This window comes from Jaculus jaculus, chromosome 17 (assembly GCF_020740685.1).
Source record: "Jaculus jaculus isolate mJacJac1 chromosome 17, mJacJac1.mat.Y.cur, whole genome shotgun sequence".
NCBI classification, from domain to species: domain Eukaryota; kingdom Metazoa; phylum Chordata; class Mammalia; order Rodentia; family Dipodidae; genus Jaculus; species Jaculus jaculus.
The window spans coordinates 392,167-411,570 of record NC_059118.1 but is presented as its reverse complement, the minus strand read 5'-3'; the positions used below and the strand labels follow the sequence as shown (position 1 = coordinate 411,570).

General features: G+C 46.2%; 1 protein-coding gene across 1 annotated transcript in view; it reads right to left on the bottom strand.

The window, feature by feature from the left end:
• Positions 1-10,424: 10,424 nt before the first annotated feature.
• Positions 10,425-19,404, bottom strand: part of Fyco1 (FYVE and coiled-coil domain autophagy adaptor 1) — an 85,145-nt gene continuing 76,165 nt past the window's right edge. The window contains exons 17-18 of the mRNA XM_004662144.2: positions 14,779-14,888; positions 10,425-13,178 (exon numbers count right to left, since the gene is read on the bottom strand). Coding sequence (XP_004662201.2) covers positions 13,103-13,178; positions 14,779-14,888 — 186 coding nt within the window. The 3' untranslated portion in view covers positions 10,425-13,102. The remainder of the gene's footprint in view (positions 13,179-14,778; positions 14,889-19,404) is intronic.

Below are 19,404 nucleotides of genomic sequence, written 5' to 3'. Positions count from 1 at the left end.
TTTTTCTAGTCAGTCAAGTGGTGTTCCCTAGGAGACCCTCTAGAGCAGTTCACAAGTTACTGCTTTCTGCAGAAGAGCATCAGGCACTACCTCAGTGTGAACTGCTATGGTTTTAGTCCTAAGACTGTTTCTTCCCAGAGGGACAGACCACGGTGTGCATCCTCTCTCTGTTTTCCTTCTTCCCTCCCTATCTAAGCACATGAGAAGGTGAGAAATATATCAGAGGGTCAAAGGTAGTTCAACATCATCACTAGTCCATCCCCAGGGGCCCATACATAGGCAAGTGGTGACAAGAAAGCCATGGCCTAGGGCCAGCATGCCAACGAAGGAGCAATACCACAAGCATCAGTTCTATAGTCAACATCAGTTTGAGGTCAGAGCCATCCACATCATACGACTGTCATTTTTAGGAGACCCAGATGTCTACCCTCTTGAGGAACATGGAAGAATAAACAAGAAACAAAAGTCATACCTGGGCAGCATCACATTGGTAATGTCTCATTTGTCCTTGAGTGCCTATTTGACACTGTGATCTGAACCCTGTCCTGGTATCACAGTGGTGCTGGAGGGAAAGGAAAGCTGGAAGGAGTGTGGAGTGAGCCTCCATTATGCTTGTTCAAACCACATGCTTTGCCTGGAGTTACTCGGGGAGTTTTAAGGTAAATAAGATTTTGGCCAATGTATATTAGTTGGAAAAAGATCCTTTTTCCCCTTGTGGTTTGTGAAGAGCAAGGATTGAAAACACCATAAGAACCATGAGTTCATCATTAATGTGGTAACTACACATGGTTCCAAAAAGTCTTAGGACCCAACTGTCATGACCAGCACAGCTCCAACATACTGGCCTACCTTCACTGGAGGACTACCCTGCCCAGACCAGTGCCTCCTAGAACCATTTCATCCTATGACTGTGTGTCAGAGAACTGAGTCATCCTGCGGCTCTGATGGGCGGAGTGTTCTAGAGCTCCTGCCAGAGGGCAGAGGCTTTGTCCTTCCTTAACTGCAGCTGAGTTCTGCCTCTGCTCACTCCCCATTCTGTCCACTTCTCAGGTGCAAATCTCTAAAAATCTCTTATAGTACACAGCTGTCCTGACTCACTTTTAGAGACTTCAGCCTTCTCATTTATGAGTCCACTGTCCATGAGTCCACTGAAGGCCAGGTGGGCAGGGACACTGGATATCAAGAGATACCTCCTGTGAACAGTCATCAGTCTCAGAATGCCCCTGAGAAGGCTGAGAGTGAAGCTCTCTCTCACCACAACCCACCTACTTGGCAGCACCAACTGTGGTGCACTGCAGACACCATCTCCCTTCAGGGATTCCAACCATCATCTCCAGCATGTACCAGATCAATACTGTCACTAACTCTGTTTTATTGATGGAAAAGCTGAGTCTCAGAGATGCTAGATGCTAGGAAAGGCTAGGATAGGAACCTGGGTTATCTGGCCTTTGAGCTTTGCCTATGATGCTGTTCTGTGTTTCCTGACATGGTCAGACAAACCAGGTTTGCTTTGGAGGGTTAACCAAAAGACAGGTAGGCCTGAGCATGGCCAGCACCCATCACATACTACCTCATGTAACTGTAAACTGTGACCAAAAAACAAGGGCCTGAGGACTCCTTCCTCCCACAGTATAGCCTCAGGAAGTGCTGACAAAGGACATGCCACCATCATCCCAGAATCCAGAAGGTTCTTATCTGCTTCTTCTTCTGGTGTCTTACACACACAGATACACACACACACACACACACACACACACACACACACACGTGAAACTTCAGTTCTTTCATGAAGGAATTCCACTGGAAGTATGTGCATGCACAAGCCCCAAAACAGTGTCCAGGCCTAGGCTTGCTTCTGGACCGTGGGATTCCTGATGATGACTTTCCTCTTCTCCCCATCCTGCTTCTATCTCTTCCCTTCACTCCTCTCTTACAGATGTGAGGTCTGGATGTCAGCAACTCTCCTTGGCCTCGTCCTGGGTGCAGCACGTGGTTAGAGCTCTTGGTGAATGGAGGGACTCAGGCACCACCCACTGCTGGCCCTGCACCTAGTCTTCACTGAAGGGACGGGCCAGTCCGGCCCAGGCCTTGTGGCAGGCCTCCCAACATGGGAACATGTGCATGAAGAGGGTTGTCACACATACCACAAATATTGAAATTAGGGGACAGTCAGTGGAGGCTAGTGGTGATCATTCAAGAAGATTCTGAAGCATAATCAAGGCAGACTGTGGCTGGTTGAGGCACAAATAAAGGGTAAAGATGTAGAAAGAGAATGTATAGACAATGCTGTGTCTGGAGTAACTTATACAAAAAAAGTGATTCTGTGGGCTTTCTTATGCTCAGTACAGCTGAGTCCCAATTACTGTTGCTATAAAACTTAGCAGCATGGTATTGTATATATGTAAGTAGAATGATTGAGATGGGGAGGTAATATGATGAAGAATGGAATTTCAAAGGGGAAAGTGCGGGGAGGGGAGAGTATTACCATGGGATATTTTTTATAATGATGGAAAATGTTAATAAAAATTGTGAAAAGATTAAAAAAAAATTAGCAGCATGAAACAGCCCTTTCCCTTTGCTCACTGCTTTGTAGGTGAGGAATGTGGAAAGGGCTCATGTGCACATCTAACTTGGGATCTCTCATGTGGCTGCAGTCAGGTGTTGGCTAGGGCTATGGTCACCTGAGCCTTGTCTTGGAGGGCCAGGCCTGTGGAAACTCATACTTCACATAAGGCAGCTGCCATCTCTGGAGTAAGGGTTTTGAGATAACCAGGGTATGTTGGTTAGCCTGTTCTGACATGACCCCGGAAGCCAGAGTGTCACTTGCTCTTCATCAGTCATGACCCAACCCCAAGTGAAAGGAAGGCACTGTAGATGACACCTCTCAAGGGAAGAGGTAAAATAACACAATGATGTGGTCATGTTTTAAACAATCACACACTACTTGTCAGGTTAGTTTTCACTAATCCCAATTTTCAAGCTCCCCCATCCCCCCAATATTTAAGCTGCTGAATACTCAGAAGGAATAGCAGAGTCAAGAGGGAGAAGAGAGGACTGGATAGGGCATAGGTATTTTGCTTAATTCTGTCACATGTTTGAGATAGAAGTTGGTTAAGTCACTTGTTCCAAGCCAAGCAAGTACCAGGAGTCAAGTTTATGCCTTTTTAATACAGTACTTGATCTTGTGGAAGCTCTGCTGTGCTCTTTCCACCTTTGGAATTCACATTCACTTCCAGTGGTCAAGCTACACCATAGAGCTTGGACGAAGCTCTCTTTTCACACAGGTTTTTAAGTCAGGTGCCATATGTAGGTGCCCCTAGGTGGGAAGACAGGAACCCTGAGCCCTCTCTCAGTGGCTTCATGCTGTTGAACTTTCTGGTAAGTAGGTAACCTCTTTGGTGAATGCAAGGGAGACATTAACAACTGTGGATTGCATTTAATCACTTAATCCATTTTGAATTGAGAGATGTTTCATTCTTCCTCATGTGGATATCCATGTTTCCCAGCACCATTTATTTAAGAGTCTTTCTCTTCCCAGTGTGTATACTCAGTAATATCTTAGTCAGTTGTCTAAAAATCATCAGTTTATTTCTAGATTTTCTATTGTGCCTTTGGGTCTATTTTTATGCCAATACAATTACTATTACTTTGTAGGTTTTTTGTTTGTTTTTGTTTTGATTAGGAGTATGTCTATGTTGTCCAGGCTGGTTCCAAACTCCTGGGCTCAGGTGGTCTTCCTGCCTTAGTCTCCCTGTGGCTGGGTCTGCAAATGCATACTGAGCCCTGTTTGTAGCAATCTTTGAAGTGGGTAGGTTGATGACTCCAGCTTGGGATATTCAAGGTCTTTTGCGTTCTGTATACATTTTAGGGTTATTTTTCTCTACTTCTATGAAGGGGTCATCGGGTTTTGGATGGGGTTTGCACTAGGGCTGTAGATTATTTTTGGTAGTATGAATAGTCAACACTAGTCATTCTTCTAGCCACAATGCTGTTCTGTTGCCTGCGTCATCTTGTTTCTTTCACTGATATATTTTTTTATTGTGAGGTCTCATTTGTTTAACTTTGTTGCTAGGGCTCTTCTTTTTGATAACTATTAAAAACATGATTCAAGGCTGGAGAAATGGCTTAGTGGTTAAGCGCTTGCCTGGAAAGCCTAAGGACCCCGGTTTGAGGCTTGATTCCCCAGGACCTACATTAGCCAGATGCACAAGGGGTTGCATGCATCTGGAGTTCGTTTCCAGTGGTTGGAGGCCCTGGTGTACTCATTCTCTCTATCTGTTGCTCTCAAATAAATAAATAAAAATTAAAAAGTATATATATTAAAAAAGATTCATACATAGAACCACCACCAAATTTTATATGTTGACATTTTATCCTGAAACTTTAACTGAATTCATTTATTGGCTGTAATTGGCTGATTAGATAGTTATCCAAAGGAAGTGAGATAAATCTGGAAGAGATAGCTGCATTCCTGTGTTCACTGAAGCAGTATTTACAACAGCTTAACAGACTCAACCCAGGTGTCTATCAATAGATGAATGAGCAAAGATAATGTGACAAATTTACACAATGGAATAAAAAAGTAGAAATTCTATTGTTTGTGTCAACACAGAGGAATCTGGAAGACACTGTTAATTGAAACCAGGCACAGAAAGACAAATGCTGCATAATCTGTCACTCATTTGTGGAATCTGAAAAAGTTGAGAATGGTGGTTATCATGTGGAAAGCAGGAACGGGAAGAGGAAAGGTGGCCCACAGGAACAGAGTTAGTTGGGAGGAACAAGTTCTAGTGCTCACTAGGTCACCATGGCAATCAGTTACAGTGTGCTTCAAAATAGCCAGACAAGAAAGAAATGCAAAATCCTTGAGGTGCTGGATATGCTAATCTAACTTGATCATTACATGCTGTGTTTACCTATCAAAGTGTTAAACTATACCTCACAAATATGTAGAATCAGGCATCAATTAAAAATGAAATTAACTGGGCTGGAAAGATGGCTTAGCGGTTAAGGTGTTTTGTTTGCCTGTAAAGCCAAAGGATCCTGATTTGATCCTCCAGGATCCACAAAAGCCAGAAGCAAAAGGGGGCACATGCATCTGGAGTTCATTTGCAGTGGTTAGAGGGCCTGGCATGCTCATTCTCTTCCTCTCTCTCTGCCTCTTTCTCTCTCAAACAAACAAATAAATAAAATAAATTTGTAAAAATGTAATAAGCTGTGTTATGACTTATGTGTGTGCACTGGACATTTAGTTGTTTATTGGGAAATTGAGGTAGCTATAAATCAACATGAATTGCTTTCTAGCAATTAGTTTTTAAAATTTGAAGATAAACTAGCATCTAAAAAGAATCTAAATGGAATAGAAAGAAACAAAGAGGAAAATAAAAGTTCCTTGCTTCTGCCACCATCTCCATCTGGAGGATCCCAGCACCATTTGCAGGTGTGGTCAGTGCTGTTTCTGGTGTTTGTTTAGAAGCATCATAGGTGTGTGACTTGTGGTCTAATGTACACAGGACTGTAGTGCACAGTCATCTTTTTTTTCTCAAGGTAGGGTCTCGCTCCAGCCCAGGCTGACCTAGAATTCATTATGTAGTCTCAGGGTGGCCTCAAACTCACAGTGATTCTCCTACCTCTGCCTCTCGAGTGCTGAGAGTAAAGGTATATGCCACTACACCTAGCATGTTCTTTAATCACCCTCCTTTCACCAATGTTCCTCATTTCTTGTTCTCAGACAATGTGGATCTGAAGACTATTGTGAGCACAGCTACAGAAGGTATGGTTTTCCTGAAAGGATGGACCCTGAGGTGGAAGCATATTTAAGACTGACTCTAGTGGAGAAAATAGAGAAAAATGATGCTAATTCCTTATTGCTCACTATCCTTGAACCCTAGGCCAAATAAACTTTTGGGTCCGTTGGCTTGCTGTGGTCAGGAAATGGAGAGACATGCAGGTTCTGGCCAGGCCTCAGGAGGCTGGTGTACTTGTACTTGCTCTATTGGAAAAGTGCTCTGGGCAGCTGCACAAGCCGGGGATATACTGTTGGAACAGTAATACCACATGGGGCAGAGCAGGGCATCTCCAGGTCATCCTGGACTAACTAATCCCCATGAAACCAATCAACTCAACACCAATGTGGTTAAACTGAGGAATACGGTCCAGTAAACCAAGGCTGCGATGAGGGGATCTTCATGGAGACCTGCCAGAGGCTGAGGAACAAATGTAATTGTTTGCAGTTGTTGCTTTGGCCATCTATTCACTCAATGGTCCAGTTCATACTTCCATGGCTGGCTTTAGTCATGGGGAAACTGAAAACTCCCTTCTGCTCCCTTTCTTCCTTGACAAGCATGGCTTCTGTTAAACTCTCTTGTAGTCCAGTTTCCAGGGAAGGTTCTTCTTATGAATCCCCCTTTTCTCCTCCTGTGAGTTAATGTCCCTCCATCTTACTCTGCTGTCCTCTCAGGCTAGGTGAATACAGTGTTTGCCCCATTTGCCTGTCTAGGAACTTGGGTCTCTGGGAAAGTTTCCTTCTCTTCCCTGTGTCAGCTACCCACCTGGGGAGTGGGGTTGGGAAGATTCTTATAAAACCACTTTCTCTGATTCTGTGGGCCTGCAGGCTAAAGACAAGCTGGTCTTCGAATGAGGCCTTTCCCTTGTGTGGTGGTTTGATTCAGGTGTCCCCCATAAACTTAGGTGTTCTGAATGCTAGGTTCCCAGCTGATGGAGATTTGAGAATTAATGCCTCCTGGAGGGAGTGTATTGTTGGGGGCGAGCTTATGGGCATTATAGCCAGTTTCCCCATGCCAGTGTTTGGCACACCCTCCTGTTGCTGTGGTCCATCTTCTGTTGGCCAGGGGGTGATGTCCACCCTCTGCTCATGCCATCGTTTTTCCCTGCCATCGTGAAGCTTCCCCTTGAGCCTGTAAGGCAAAATAAACCTCTTTTTCCCAGAAGCTACTCTTGGTTGGGTGATTTCTACCAGCAATGCGAACCGGACTGCAACAGTAAAGTGGTACCGGGAGTGGGGTTGCTGCTGGACACCTGATTATGTGGCTTCAGCCTTTTGTAGCTGATTTTCAAGAGGAAAGTGGAAGGAGTTGAAACCTAGGCCTAAGAGATGCCTTGCAGTACTGTAAGTACAGCCTGATGGACTAATCTGGTCAGAGCTGAAAGACCTGAAGGCAGTAAGAACTATGGACTGTGAGGTTTGGCTTATGAGGGTGAGAAAGAGCTTTGCCTGGACTGGGCTAGCAGTTTGTGTGAGAAGCTTGCTCTTGTGCCCATGTCCTGAGAAGTTGTGCAGGGTTGCTTTGCGTAGAAATGAACTGGTGTGTGCAGAGGGATATGGCACAGAAAGGAACATCTTTGGGTGAACTGCTGCCCGTTCAGCTGCAACTGAGAGATTACAACCTTTGAGACTGGGCTAGCTGACCTGCTCTGGGGCAATGGAAAGAATGTCAACTCTTTTGAAAGGGCCCGAGTGCTCAAGGAGTCCTGTTCTTCAAAGTCTGCCTTATTCCCCCCTGGATTAACAAATTGGCACCTACCTGGTATCGTGGAGTATAAGAAATGCTGGAAAGAGGGTCATTGAGTTTGCAACACGGTCTTGTGTTTTGGAAATGGCCATGGGCAGTGTGAAGCAGGTTTGCTGGTTGCCTGCATAGAGACCCCATGGGGCCATGAGAATGAACCGTGGCTTGCAGTGGAGACCCAGTGGAGATGCCAGGATCATGAGATGGCTGCCAAGGAGCTGCCGGCCCCGGTGAAGTTTTCCAGGACTGTGAGTAGCCTAGCTGGAGGGGCGGAATTGGAATGCCAGAGACTTGTTGCTGGTTAGAATTATTGGACTTGAAGACTTGTCACTGGCTAGAGTTGCTGGACTTGAAGCTACAGAGTTTGATGTTTGCCCTGGTTGTTTTAAATCTTGTATTGGTTGAATGTTTCTTTGCTATGCCCAATGCCATCTTTTGCAGCGTGAATATTTATTCTGTACTATTATGGGTTTTTTGAGGTTATATTTTGGTATTATGGCTCAGTTAAAAGATCTTGAACTATGGGGATGTATGAACATCATTGAGATTGATAAAAACTATGGGGACTTTTAAAGTAAGACTGAAAGCATTGTATTTTACATCATGTATGGATATCAGTTTATGGGGGCCAGGGGCGGAATGTGGTGGTTTGATTCAGGTGTCCCCCATAAACTTAGGTGTTCTGAATGCTAGGTTCCCAGCTGATGGAGATTTGAGAATTAATGCCTCCTGGAGGGAGTGTATTGTTGGGGGCGAGCTTATGGGCTTTATAGCCAGTTTCCCCATGCCAGTGTTTGGCACACCCTCCTGTTGCTGTGGTCCATCTTCTGTTGGCCAGGGGGTGATGTCCACCCTCTGCTCATGCCATCGTTTTTCCCTGCCATCGTGAAGCTTCCCCTTGAGCCTGTAAGGCAAAATAAACCTCTTTTTCCCAGAAGCTACTCTTGGTTGGGTGATTTCTAACAGCAATGCGAACCGGACTGCAACACCTTGGTAAGTCCACACATGCCAGGCCTGAGATCTGCCTCACTTGTGCATTTTTCAGCTAAGACTCACGAGATAAGCACAGTGCAGATGTGCTAGTATATGCAAGGACATTATACAAGCTCTCTCTCTCAGAGCTCAGAGGTGGGAGTGGCCACATCAAACTTGAGTTTAGTGATCTTACTTCTATTAGCTTCACCACCCTTCGTCAGTTCCTGTGGGTGTGGGGAGACAAAGGCTGCCCCTTCTCTCAACCTTAACCCACTTCGAACATCTCTTGAAATAACTATGATTTCCCCCTGGCTTTTGATGGCTTCAGTTTCAACTGCTGCTTCAAAAAGAGGTCTGTTTCCTCATCTTGGGCAACAGGTTTCACCTTTCAGATGTGCGTGGGTGGTGATTTTTCCCACACATCTTCAAACCAGGTCTAGTCTTTCAATGAATGTTCTGAATCACCAAGGGAGTTCTAAATCCTCAGTGCCAGCCAGGCATGGTCCCTCCCCCTCTATATAGCTCAGTCACAGCCACTGAGCTGGGCCAGAATCACTTGGATGTGAATCTGGAAACCCTTCAGCAGAAATTCTGGCTATCTTGGTTACTCAGTGGCATAGCTGGTAGAGTGAGGTAGGAGTTCCTGATGTGCATACGTGACTACTGGACTTCATTCTAGCGCCAGCTCAGTGACCAAGTCACTGCTGAATTAGCAAAGCATCCCTCTTCTGTTTAGGGCACTCAGATATACCCACTTCACCCAGGTAAGAGTCTTGATATGAAAATGTCTTCAACACAAGAGGGCTCAGAGATAGCACACATCTATAATCCCAGCACTCATGAAGTGTAGGTAGAATATTGTTTGAAGCCAGCCTTCATTCACTACATACTGAAACCAAATAAAAAGACCAGGACATGCCACTGTCCCCTCTGCCTGCCTTGTGCCCTTCTCTGTCTCAGAGTGATCCTCAGGAGCCCATCCCTGACAGTGGTGGCCAGTGGGATTGACCTTTTCATTTACTCAAGGATCTGGGACTGCCTAGGGAGGGACTTCATTGATCCAGTGTTTCCTGAACCATTTTGTGCCAGATCCCTTGCTCCATACTGCAGGGGTGATAAGGACAAATGAGACAGACCTGTGCCCTTGAGAGAAAACCTGTTATAGGTAATGTGTGATCATAGCAGCAGCCAAGAGAAAATCTGGGAACACAGGGAGATGGAAGGAAGGGCTAAATGGATGACGGGATGTGTTCTTGGAAGCATGGGGCACTCAAGGGATGGAGCCCTTAGTCATGCCTACATGTGGACTGAGGCATTGAGCTATCACTCAATTTGACCAGTACAGGAGTGACCACTCACCTTCTGGGTCCAGGCAAGTATAGCACATGCTGTAGTGACAGTGTCATTCTCCTTCTCTGTCAGTGCCACATTCCTCATTGGGCTTTCTCTCTCAATTATTCTGGCAGATTATTATGTGTTTTTAAAAATATTTCATTTATGGGGGGGAGGGGAGAGATAATGGGTGCTCCAGGGCCTCCAGCCACTGCAAATAAACTCCAGATGCATGTGCTCCCTTGTGCATCTGACTAACGTGGGTCCTGGGGAATCGATCTGGGTCCTTTGGCTTTGCAGGCAAATGCCTTAACTGCTCAGCTATCCCTCCCGTCAATTTTTTCTGAATATTCTGTGATGTCATGCAAATGAGAGCTCAGGTGGCAGAAGGGGTACACTGAAATGATTCATGGGCTGAGGCAAGTTTGAACACCATCCTCAGAAAGGGAGGACCAGGATGCACCAGGCCACAACTGTTCCTAACAACTTCCTACAGGCCCGGAGCTGCTCTGCTTCCCCTGGAGCTGCTCCACCACTCATCTTATGATTTATCCTCGTTAAGAGTAATGAGAGAAAAACTACTCTAAATGTCATAGTGTATGCTTTATTTAAATCCTGAGGTTAAAAATATTTCCAAATAGCATAGAAGATGCTATATAAACAAGTATGTTTGGGGATCCAAAACTCTCATTCCTTTATGCAAGTGGGGCGTTGGTGTTTGACGTGCTTCTGGGTAATTCTTTGGCAGATAAAAAGGAAGTAGGTTCCTAGACCTACAATCCTTTAAGGCAATGAAAAACAAGGTTAGTCAGTTAAAGTGCACTACAACTGCTGAGCCTTCCCACCGAGGCTCAGGGTCACTGCAGCCACCAGAGGCAGAATGTCTAGATTATATGCACATCGCAAAGTTCCAAAAAACATACCCCTCAGAGAAGTCTCTCCTGAAATTTAAAAAGTGCTTAAGATGGAAGAGGAAATTATTCATTCTTTCCTGTTTCCTTGGAAGAACCACAGTGAAGTGAGAAGTGTGCCCAGGTGCCAAAGAGTAGTGTTTGCTTTGCTTAGCATGAACAGCCATCTCCCATCTTTGTATGGCAGTTCTTGGTTCTGAGCTCTGGATGGCTCCTATTGTTTTCATTTCCCTATATCTCACAGCCAAAAATGTTTGCTGATTTAAAGAATTCTCACAGGTAGAATTATCAAGGCTGACTTTAAAAACAAAGCTGACAAAACCCATCAGTGAACATCTAACCACCTCCGACTTCTTACTCAAGGAGGATTGCCTTCCATTTAGGTCAAGAAGAGCTTCACCACCTACATGACAATTGAACACCATCAGAAATGCCAGCTCTCTGAGTTTTATCACATGGCTCTCTTTTCTACATCCCAAAGTGTTTTTCAGCTCCAGATTTTGCTTGAGAATTTGTCAGCTCTTGGTCCAGTCTAGTTGGGAGCACGGGGTACATCTGTCAGTAAGCAGTGCTCTGAGAGCCCCTAGAACAGAGGGCCACTTTGTCCCAAACATGAAGGCTGCTGTCTTTCTTGGGTGAAGTAGCTTAGTGGCATTGGTGAACAGGCAGCTAGCATCAGTATGAAAAAGTGAACATTACTGAGGAAGCTGAGCCATTTAACAGTGATCTGGTATGCCAAGTGTAATTGTGATTTGTAGTATAATTAGGCAAGTTGGGCTACCACCTTCTGCAATGATTCTTCAATTGTCATTTGCATTTTTAAAAATTGCCCCAAAGACCAAACTTCAGTAAAGTTGGCAACTATTTAAAATAAGAATAGGGTTATGTGTAAAATTCACACTGAATGTTCTCTATGTATGTAGTGCATACGAAACTGGAACACAGTGAACACACAATACAGTACACAGGCCTCTAAAGATATCAGTTACGCAGTAAAGGGTGGCTCTTGTAGCAGATGGTGGTGACAGTGCCAGCAGAAGGCTACAAGTATGGCTACTCTCCAACACATCCTGGGAAAGCCAAGCAGTGAAAATGAGATTCAAGCTGGTTCTGGGTGCTCTTGTGGCAACCTCTTTCTCCTGGTGAACAAGACCTCAGACTGCTATTGTAAGAAGGCAGATGAGTTCAGACCACATGGGCACCTGCAGGGACATGCTTCCTTCAGTGCTCTGCTTGCCTGAGGAATTGCTTGGGATTCCACTATACATGCTGGCCTCACATGGAACTGTTCTCTGTGGTGGGAAAAGAAAGGGACCACAGAGAACAAGCAGTTATCTCTTGTCAAGGAAAACAGGATTCATTCACCTCCAGATTGTCAGTTTTAAGATGAATAGCAGGAAGTGGGCAAATGGAGATGCTGGTGAGGTGGGGACCAAAAATAAATTTATGCCTATCTCTTTTTATTTTGATTCTTAAGCTACCAAAGACTTTTGCTAGGAAGGTGCCAGGTTTTGAATGTAGTTTTTACCCTGGTTCTGCTCACTAGTAAACACCTGTGTAAAGAAGAAACAGCTCTGGGATCTGTAAACAGGACTAGAGCTGAGGTACGAGTCCTGAGGCCAATGCATAGTTTTGCTGTAGGGGACTTAGCCAGAACCTGGCTCCAGCTGTCCACTCACATAATAGGGAGCTATCAGTGTGCTGGTGCTGCTTCCTAGATTGTATCAGGTTCCCTCTTAGATGTTTAGAGCTACTAAGGGTCTTGGCTGAGCTGGAAGTTGTGCTTAAGGTTGCAGGGACCAAATCCTTGCAGCTTGGGCTTCTTGTGAACTGCTGGGTGGAGGAGCAGCCCCTACTTATGGGGACAGTAAAGGACAGGGGGATAAACGAGGCTGGGGGATCATAGAGGTACCCCTGTATTTCTATGATGGCCCTGTGGCCTCCTTTTTCTAGGGCTGCTTAAGGTCTCCCAGAGTGACTAGAGCAAGCATCAAGACCACCACTGGCCTGGGAAACTCCACAGGAAGCTGTCCCCAACTGTGGTCTCAGGAGAGGCTGATGATATCCCTAGGGTTTAAATCTATGGAGAGTAACCCTTTGGGTAGAGGAAAGCCAGGCTTCTGACATCAATGGAAATATCATTTGAATACTTAGAAGCCCTGGGGACTAAGTGATGAGTATGTGGCATCAAGCACAGTGTGTCCAAAAGCAACGTCCACTAGCAGCCTGAGCCACAGCTGAAAAGCTGAAGCACAGTTGCCTTTGATTTTTTTCTTTGAAAATGTGTGTGTGTATTTAATGCGAGTAGTGTTTCCTGAGGATGAAGTAAAGTTATCAAAGTCCAGGCACCGGAGGCTATGGGAAATCGCTTCCATCATAGATCACAGGTCGGTCAACTGTCAGATGGTAAAATACTCTTTTGGAGATAAACCTGAGAAAACAGAAATAGAGAGGAAGGCATCACTCTTACAGCAGTTAACATGAGGGTGGCACTGCTTTTGGGACCTTGTGTCACTGCATGAGCTGAAGTCCTGTAGGTACCACATGGAGCCTGAGTTCTCTAGACCCATTTCCTCCCTGTCTAGCAAGGTTTTCTCCCTATAGATTGAGTGAAGAAGTAAGGCTGTGAGTCCCTGCTTCGGATTGCCTGGCTGCTCTGAGGCACAAGCAGTAGACTACGTGGGGAACAAGTTGACCAGGTGCTGGGAGAAGGCACACAGCAGAGTCCAGAATGGACTTTACACCCCATGACACCCAAGCCAGTTTTGACATCTATGATTTGAAACTCTTGTGTAGGACCCCTGAGGTGACCTCCATAGGCCATGTATAGGGCTCATTCTGAGTGCTGTGCTACTCCAGCAATTCTGGGAGCCCACCACAGGCTGTGTGCAGCTTTCCTCACCTCTCCCAGGATCCACAGTGAGGCACAAAGGAAACTGGGCCACAGTGGGAAGAACAGAGCCGACCCACTCTCCTAACCACAGCCTCTCCTGCTGTGTACCAGGTAGGGGCTCTAAACACAGCTCTCTGAACATGTGAGCATGTTCTGAAGTCCTTTTGACTCAGGTGAGAGGTGAGGAGTTCATTTCCCAAGAACAGCACTAAGGCAAGTGGAAAAGTGACCTGCAGCCTCTCTGCTGATAGACTCTTAGCCATAGCCCAGGGAGTTCAGGTCGGGCCACAGCTTTTCCCTAGAGTATTCTGTCAAGTTACTCTGCTAAAAGCTAAGTGCCTGTGAGGAAGTGAGGGGACAATAGAAGACCCCGTGAAGGGGTTCTCTGTCAGAAGGCCTACAAGGGGACAGGTTCTTTACCTTGCGTTCAAGGCAGATGCTTTTTGTTATGGTCCTCTGTCCTGTTCCTGTCCCTGGTCTCGTCGGTACTTCTCTATGTTCCAACCTGACCACTACCCAACTGGTTCCTCTTCTCTACGTTCTCAACCTGACCACCCCACAACTGGATCTTCTTCTCTATACTTCCAACCTGACCACTTACGGATCCTCTAGTATCTTCAGCTGGCTCTACTCCAGGTGGCCTGAGGGTTTTGTCTAGTCTTGTTTATCACAAATTTTGTCCTCCTTTTTCTACTTCTATCTTCCTTTTTCACTCATGTGCTTCCTAAGCCTTTCCCCTGGATTTTCTGGGCTCCTTCTATGGCCTCACACTAGAAATCAATCTCAGAGAGAGGCACACACAGCTGTGATGAGTCAGGCATGGAACCAGGCTTCCTAGGTCAGACCTGGCTCCCCCATTACCTGTGTGGCTTGGAGTGTCACTTCTCTGCCCTCTGGTTCTCAGACACGAGGCAGTGCCTAGGACCAAGGGAGAATGCCAGGCTCAAATGAGTGGCTGGAAGTGCTGCCCTGTTTTATAAAACTTGTAACAAGTACTAGAACAAAGCAGAGGGGTCTAAAACACAGAACCGCTCATGCCAAACCACTGACAACTGAATCTGGATCCTCTGCCAGAGAGCAGGTGAGGTGAGGTATGATGACAAGTGGGTACACCTGGATGCCTAGCCGAGATGCCTACCTGGAAAAGGTGTTGTCAAAGATGAGCATGTAGATGCCAGGGGTACGGACCTTCAACTGGCCTCGAATGTTCTCCTTGTGCGAGTTGCACCGGGTAGTGGGAATAAGGACCTGGGAGGGAAGCAATGAGATAGTATCAGGGCTGAGGGCCTAGGCGTCCATGGGCAACCTAGTACTGTCTGAGTCACAGCTGCACAGAATTTGGGCTGGAATCTACCTCCAGCAGGAATGGGTTCATCCACAGTACTCATAGTAGGGAGAGTTATAGACTGGTCCCCAGCCTCCTTGACCACACCAGTGTTAGGTCACTTTAACCACTGGAGAGGTAGCCCCTTTGCCAACTTTGGGAAGCAGGGACTAATTCTAGGTGACATCCATCTGGCCAGCTGTCTCCTTTGCTCCTAGTGCTGTCCTTGGCTCTCCCAGGACAGGACAAATTCTCCTTCTAGACACCAACCTTTTAGGCTCTTTACAAAGTGCTGGGCCCGCTCTCCTTGAGGCCCAATGGCCCAGCTTCTTGCACGGTGCTGCCGCAGGCCCTTCTCCTGGACGCGCCCTGAGTGCTCTGTGTGCCCAGGACCTTTCATCTTCCTAAGCCTAACCCTATGCTTTCTTTCTTCACTTTCTCTGTCCCTCCTTTCCTTTCTTGCACTTAGAGGGCTTTGTCTGGTAAAGTCTTCCCAAGCTTCCCACTTAGAAACATATCTATACATAATTTTCACATAAACTAGAGCCACCATGGTGCTATATCCACCACTTCAAACTCCTAATATGGCAGATGGGCCCAAAAGCGACCATTTTAATTTTTTTCTGTTTGTTTGTTTATTTATTTATTTTGTGGTAGGGTCTTACTGTAGGTCCAGGCTGACCTAAAACTCACTCTGTAATCCAAGGTTTACCTTGAACTCACAGTGATCCTCCCACCTCAGCCTTTTGAGTGCTAGGATTAAAGGTGTGTACCACCACACCTGGCTTCCATTTTTATTCTTTTTACTCTACCCCGCCCTTTTTCTTGAGAGAGAGTCTCACTTTTGCTCAGACTAGTCTCAAACTTGTTACATAGTCCAGATTAGTCTTGAACACATAGTAAGTCTCCTCCTGTCTCAGCTTCCCAATTGCTGGGATTACAGGTATGAGCCACTATGCCTGGCTTCATTTCTATTCTTTACAAAATTAAATTTTGCTCCTTTTTCAGAAATGTAATCTTTATTATATTCACTTTTTGCTTTTCCTATTAATAATTTTTTAACGTGTGTAAATAACTAAATCCCAAGTAGTTACAAAGATGAATTGCTTTCCAACTCAAAGTTCTTCTCAATACAGAATACAGTTCCTGAAAGCCCTACATATTGGCCCAAAGTCCAAATGTGAAGTCCTACATGGGGCTCAGGGAGATGACAAAGCGAATACTCAGTGACACTGGGGTGAGAATGCCATAAGAGAATGACCTGGGGTTCCATTCCCAGTTCCTGAGGGTGGGGGAGGGAAGTAGTAGTCAGCATGCTAAAGTCCTAGAAGAACTGCCAAGATTTATGTTCCTCAAAGATGATCAAAATCAGAAAACACTTGTGAAAGAACACATTATAGGACACTGGGCAGCAGCATGAAGGACAGTGGGCCCTGACAAGAGGAACGGGGTGAGGTCAACTGCCCTTCCTGATACTTTCAAAACACAAGGGAACAGAACACAGATGGGACAAATGGAGACAAACACAGAATCAGATGCAAACCTGACCTACCAACAATCATATTGTCAATAACCAAAACCCCACATTGAATTATGTAGCTGAATGTGAGAGTTGCAAACATGTTGACAATAGTAAAAGGTTTCTGAATGCATAACAACCAAAAATTAATTCAAAATCTAATGTGTAATGGATTTAACATGTATAAAGCAATAACTGTCTTTGCTATAGTGTGTAACTCCATGTAGCCTTGGTCTAAGCACTATGTTACCTCTGGGGTGCCTCCTACCAACCCCAGAACCTTGGTCTGGCTTATGTGATGTGTCAGAAAACAGTCCAGGTTGTTTTACTGCTCTCTTCATGGCTCCAGAGACCCAGTCACTGGCATAAAGCTTGTTGTTACTTAAAAGAAGCCAATCAAAAAGGGCCACAGGGTGTATGATTTTGATTTCATTCACATGAACAGGCCCACTCAACAAATCCACAAAGCAGATGCACGGTAGGTTAGGAAGTGACTGCTAATGTATATAGTTTATTTTGAGGGTGCAATTAGGCAGTAGCAATAAGTGAATGTACTCAAACCACCGACTTATGTTTTAAATGAGAATTTTATGGCATGTATTATGGCTTGATCAGGTCCTTCTCAGAGGAGGTAAACTCAACCAGGAAAACTTGGAACTGTTCTGCCCTGCCCCCAGGCTCCAGGTCAGCAACCTAACATGGGAAGCTCCAGGCCTGGCTGTACTGTTCCTGTCATCAAGGATCAGTCCCAGGTTCTAGTATAGGTTAAGGCCATGAGGATTTCCCCAGGAGCATGGGTGGTCTAGGGCGGGATGCATGACAGCTGCCACGTGAGCCGGGGCTGCCCTTCTCTGTGCTCATCTGCCTGCACGCTCCTCTGACTCTCACCTTCACGTGAGCCGGGGCTGCCCTTCTCTGTGCTCATGTGTCTGCACGCTCCTCTGACTCTCGCCTTCACATGAGCCAGGGCTGCCCTTCTCTGTGCTCATTTGCCTGCACGCTCCTCTGAAGCTCATCTTCACGTGAGCCGGGGCTGCCCTTCTCTGTGCTCATCTGCCTGCACGCTCCTCTGACTCTCGCCTTCACGTGAGCCGGGGCTGCCCTTCTCTGTGCTCATTTGTCTGCACGCTCCTCTGACTCTCTCCTTCACGTGAGCCAGGGCTGCCCTTCTCTGTGCTCATTTGTCTGCACGCTCCTCTGACTCTTGCCTTCACGTGAGCCAGGGCAGCCCTTCTCTGTGCTCATTTGTCTGCACGCTCCTCTGACTCTCACCTTCACGTGAGCCGGGGCTGCCCTTCTCTGTGCTCATTTGTCTGCATGCTCCTCTGACTCTCACCTTCATGTGAGCTGTGGCTGCTGCTGTCTGTGGTCATTTGCCTGCACGCTCCTCTGACTCTCATCTTGCCTCAACTGCTGCTCCAGGTGTCTTCCAATGTGGCTTTTGCTGTTAGCATCGAAGTCTGCTTTTCTGGCTAATGACCTCCTTCAAGGGGCAATCAAAGTATCTTCCAATACCCACTTAGAATTGGCCACCTGGGGTCAAAAGCGTCCATTTTCTTGGGTCTCTGATTATACCTGTATGGGTCTTGTGTTTTCTCTGTCTCCTGCAGAGGCTGGGGCATAGCAGAACTTCCATGTGTGGCTATCTATAGATGACAAGTAGCAGCATGGTGACTGCAGCTGCACCTTTGCTGTGGTGAGACCTGCATGGGACCCTGTTTCTCAGGCTGGTCAGGAATACATGGGAAGTCCCTGGGATAGGGGTTAAGAACATAGACCTGGAAATAGGCTGTTCAGGTAATGTGGTTTGCATTAGTTGTCCTCCATAAACTCACATGTTTTGAATGCTTGGTTCCCAGCTGATAGCAATTTGGGAGGCAGAACCTTGCTAGAGGATGTATATGGTTAAGGGCAGCCTTAGGGGTGCTACAACCAGTTGCCCCTTGCTAGAGTTTGGCTCACTCTCTGTTGTTGTTTGCCAGCTGCTGTGGCAAGGAGGTGATGGCCAGCCTCTGCTCTACTGTCTTTGCCTTGTCATCATGGAACTTTTTCTTGAGATTCTAAGCCAAAATAATTTTTTGCTCCCATAGGCTGATTTTGGTTGGGTGTTTCCTCCCAGCAATGAGAAGGTAACTATAACTCCAGGCTTATGACTTCAGGGGAACTCAGAGATACTAGCTGCCCCTCCTGAGGCAGGTGAAGATAAGCATATGGGTTTTTTCTGCTCCCTTGTGTTCATTGTGGAGAAATTCAATGAGACAGTGGGTAGTTGCCACCCCAGGAAGACCTTCTGGAAGTACAGGTAAGGCAGTTTCACCAGGTCCCCATATTCCCTGTGTCATGAGAACTTACTGGGATATGACTGAGTAAGGCAGAGGCCTATGGCTCAGTTTTAGGTGGGAAGGTGGAAGGGCTAATTCTGGGCCCTGCCTGCTTCTCTTACTCTTCCAGTGCTTGGTCTGGATGAGTGCAGTGCTGGGTGCTTGGTAGACCTGGTGACTCTGAGGTTGCAGCAAAGTCTTGTGCTGTCCTTTCATGCTGAGCTGACAGTCCTGTGTCCCAGACTGGTTCCTCTGCCCAGCATCAGAGTTCCTTAACCCACTACTTGGCTGCTCTCTAAAGTCACTGAGGGTTACTTGCATCCCACCCAGAGATATAAACTTAAGTCTCTGGGGGCTGAGGCCTCAGGAACTGGATTTAAAGGCTGCCTGTGTTTCTAGCATGCAGTCACTGAGATCCATGATCCTGGCACTATCGATATTCTAGGCCCTGAATGTCCCACAGACCGCTCTCCTTGCAGAGGACATATGCAATGCCCAAAGGTAATAATCAGAAGTGGTGGCCACACCTCCTAATGTGTTTAAGAATGAAAAAGTCATTCTTAAACAGAATCCTACCTCTCTATTTATAATCCTTCCTCT